This window comes from Sciurus carolinensis, chromosome 11, assembly GCF_902686445.1.
Source record: "Sciurus carolinensis chromosome 11, mSciCar1.2, whole genome shotgun sequence".
Classification (NCBI taxonomy): Eukaryota; Metazoa; Chordata; class Mammalia; order Rodentia; family Sciuridae; genus Sciurus; species Sciurus carolinensis.
In genome coordinates this window covers 31,420,238-31,424,322 of record NC_062223.1, presented here as the reverse complement: position 1 = coordinate 31,424,322, position 4,085 = coordinate 31,420,238, and the positions used below count along the sequence as shown (strand labels likewise).

Here is a 4,085-nt window from a genome sequence, read left to right as displayed (position 1 = left end):
TGAGTCTTAAGTTTCTAATAGTAAAATTAAGTGAATTAAAATAATTTAGAGAGTTAAAATGCTTTTTTTAAACAATAATTTAGTAGGTATTCACTAAGTGAATAAGTGATTTACACTCTCTATAGTGGTATAAATAAGGTGGATTTATGTTATAATCATTGTTTTATTTCAGGTCTCCCACTTTCTGGCATCTAGCAAAACTGAACTGAATCTCCATGGCCAGTACAAATAATGTGACTGAGTTAATTATCACTGTCCTTTTCCAGGATCCAGAGGTGCAGAGAGCATGCTTTGTGCTGTTTCTCCCCGTGTACCTGGCCACTGTGGTGGGCAATGGCCTCATCATTGTGACGGTCAGTGTCAGTAAGAGTCTGCGCTCCCCCATGTACTTCTTCCTTGGCTACCTGTCCCTGGTGGAGATCTGTTACTCCTCTACTGTGGTCCCTAAATTCATCACTGACTTACTTGCCAAGGTTAAAACCATCTCTCTGAAGGGCTGTTTGACCCAGATCTTCTTCTTCCACTTCTTTGGGGTCACTGAGATCCTCCTGCTTGTGGTGATGACCTATGACCGCTATGTGGCCATTTGCAAGCCTCTTCATTACATGAACATTATAAGTCGTCAAGTATGTAACATGCTGGTGGCTGGTTCCTGGCTGGGGGGCTTCATTCACTCTATAATGCAGGTTCTTGTCACGGTTCCATTGCCCTTCTGTGGTCCCAATGTGATTGACCACTATTTTTGTGACCTTCAGCCTTTATTCAAGCTGGCCTGCACTGACACCTTTGTGGAAGGGATTGTTGTCTTGGCCAATAGTGGATTAATCTCTGTCTTATCCCTCATCATCTTGGTGTCCTCCTACATCATCATCCTGTCCAGCCTGAGGAACCACTCTGCAGAGGGGAGGCGCAAAGCCCTCTCCACCTGTGCCTCTCACATCACGGTGGTCATCTTGTTTTTTGGACCCGCCATCTTCCTTTATATGCGGCCCTCATCCTCCTTCACTGTGGACAAACTGGTGGCTGTGTTCTACACGGTCATCATGCCCATGCTGAACCCCATCATCTACACACTCAGAAATGCAGAGGTGAAAATTGCCATGAGGAAGCTGTGGGGCAGAAGGAACTCAAGGTTGGAGTGAAAGGAGAATTGAGGGACCAAAGTAGTATGAACATTTTGAAATGGATTTTGTCTTCAGTGGATATTCAACAATGCAGGCAACAAACATATGTACCTAATGCTACTGCTACTGTGGTATTCCTTATAACCAGGGACTCCCAGGTGTCCTGGTGTGGCGTCCAAAGAAAGAGGTCAGATTTTCTCACCGAATCTTATGGAATCTGATTGTCTCACTGTTTTCCCACAGTATCATCGATTTGAATGAGTTGAAGGCAAAATAGAAATGCAAAAAACATTTTTAGAATAACATATTTTTGTTTTTCATTGACACCTAGTTATTTTACACAATTGTGGGGTACAGTATGATGCTTCAACACATGCATGTGGTGTAATGACCAGAGCATATCAGGGTAGTTGGCATGTCCATCACCTCAGACATTTAGCATCTCTGTATTGGGAAAAAGTAACATCTTTCTACTAGCTATATTGAAATAGTTAATTGTTGTTATTCATAGTTATTGTACTGTGCTTTCAAACATTAGGAGCTATTCCTCCCAATAACACCTCTCAATAGAGGAGAATACTTTAAAACTTTGTAGATTAAAATCACTTCCTCCTCTTCCTTCCTTCCTTCCTTCCCTCCCTCCCTCCCTTTGTCCCTTCCTCTTTCCTTCCTTTCTCTCTCTTTCTGTCTCTCTCTCTTTCTTTCCTTCTTTTCTTCCCTATTTAGTCTTCTGTATGATAGTCACCTATATTTAAAAATAAAAAAGAAACAAGCTGGGCATAGTGGCACATGCCTGTATCATCAACCCTGGAGGTTGAGGTAAGAGAATTGCAAGTTCAAGGCCTTCCTTAGCAATTTAGTGAGGCCCTCAGCAACTTAGACAGACCCTGTCTCAAAGAACTGGTGATATAGCTCAGCCTTGAGGATTAATGCCCAACCACAGGAATTTTCAGGGACTATTTGGATATGAGGTTACCAATCTGATTTTCTCTTCCAGTGTGGACAAGTGTGTCTTTCAACTTTTTTGTTCTTTGGGTTGTCTCTGTATCTACTACTAGAGACAATCTATCTGATCATGGTTACTAAAAAAGTCCCTGGAGCAATTTAAATTCTTGTGACATGTTGGCACAAAAGATGGTCTTTTGGTCACAATTTCCAACATTGATAAAATAATATCAAAATGGCATAAATCCTACCTATTACCAGGGAAAGATGAAATCAAAATGTTTTCACAAAAAGACCATCATTGTAGTGTCATCTAGATGGGAAAATATAGAACATTAGAAAATGATGATTGCCCTCACTTGAAGATTGAATGGGGAGGGTAATGATGTCCACACATATTTGTACTCCAGACCTCTGTCTCTTATTGTAAGTGACCATGCCAATACCATTCTTTTTGTGCCCATTTCTTGGCGAGGAGAGGTGGACAGTCTGGGTCTATGTTGTTATTTCTCTTCTCAGAATCTCCATGTCACTCCACTGTCCCTTACCATTATGTACAATTAAGAGAATATCATAAAACCGATCCCTCTTGGCTTTGGAGTTAAGGATGTGCACTGAATTTTCACTGGATGCATGCACCTTTCCTTGAGGATCAGTTGCAGTAATGTAGGCAGGAGCTCTAGCAGAGAGATGGAGCAACCCTGGGGCACTGTAAGTCTTAGGGGTTCTCCCTTCCTTCTGCCAGTGCAGGTGGGACTTGTAGGTGAAGAGAGGTTTTAAAGGCAGCAGGAAACCTTAATTTCCCTTGTCCACATTAATCCTTTTCCATGGATGGCCATCATTAATCCCTGAGGATATGCCTGGAATGACTTGACCTCCGTTTTCCATGGGGAAAACCCAATCCATCTTTAAGACCTAGGTTAAAGTCACCAGCTTTCTAAGGCCTGTGCAACCTCCTTGGTTGGAGACTCCCTTCCCTATTTCATGAAGATATAAGGAAGATCAGTGGAGCAGAAGGAGATTGAGAGGGAAGGATGAAGAATGGGAAAGGGTAGGAAATGCAGAATCAATTTGACAAAAATTCATCAGACGCATGTAAAAATATGCCACAGAGCATTCCACTTCTATGTGCATTTACAAAATACGAATCAAAAATAAATACATAAATGAGTGAGTGAAAGGAAACTCAGGAGAGTAGAAGAAGGAGACTAGGGAGCGGGAGGAGAAGAGGAAAAAGGGTCGGGCGCACCAGGGAGTGAAATGAGTAAATCAAATTCCGAGCATGTATAATTTTGTCAACATTAACCCAACTGTTATGTTTAACTATAATACACTAATAAAAGGGAAAAAAAGACAAACAAGCGTCTTCCTAAGTTACTAAAGTATTGATAATCTATGTCATTTAGAATTTGAACATCTTCAATTATTGATTTTTTTCACCCTATTGTTCTTTGGAAATTAATATAAAAGAATCCTTTACAGAAAAATAGAGTGTAGCAAACTACTCTGCATGTAAGTTTTGTGTTCTTTTCCCATTAATTACTTGTATCCTTTTAGATATAGCTTGGATTACATGTAACTGAAAAATGAGCAAGTAATGGGTGAAATTGCCAGGCACAGAGGTAGAAAGCACAGCACAGATGGAGATATTCTCTGCTGTGCTGTCCAACATGGGAGTGGCTAGTGAGCACCTGCCAGGTGAGACTGAGGAACTGCATTTTAATTTCATCTAATTTCAACAGGTTTGTGTTAGCTTATGCCACAGGGGACCACACAGCTTTAACAGTTTGTTTATATTGCAGAAGGCAGGAAGAAAGAACGGAGGAGGAAAACTGAGCACTTCTGCTCTTAGGAGATTCTCCAAAGGTGCTACACAGAACTTCAGCTTTCATCTTATTTGATAACAGTCAGCCATGTGGCCACTGTAATTGCAAGCCTGGTTGGAATGTTTAATATTTGATTCTATGTGCAGTTGTGTTCAGCTAAAAGTTGGATCTCTCCTCTATTCTTGTTCTT

At 41.0% G+C, this 4,085-nt stretch overlaps 1 protein-coding gene across 1 annotated transcript; it reads left to right on the top strand.

Moving 5' to 3' along the window:
• Positions 1-215: 215 nt before the first annotated feature.
• LOC124959935 (olfactory receptor 4B1-like) lies at positions 216-1,142 on the top strand. The gene has a single exon (XM_047518426.1). It carries the CDS (start codon positions 216-218, stop codon positions 1,140-1,142), a length of 927 nt encoding a protein of 308 aa, XP_047374382.1.
• The last annotated feature ends 2,943 nt before the right edge of the window (positions 1,143-4,085 follow it).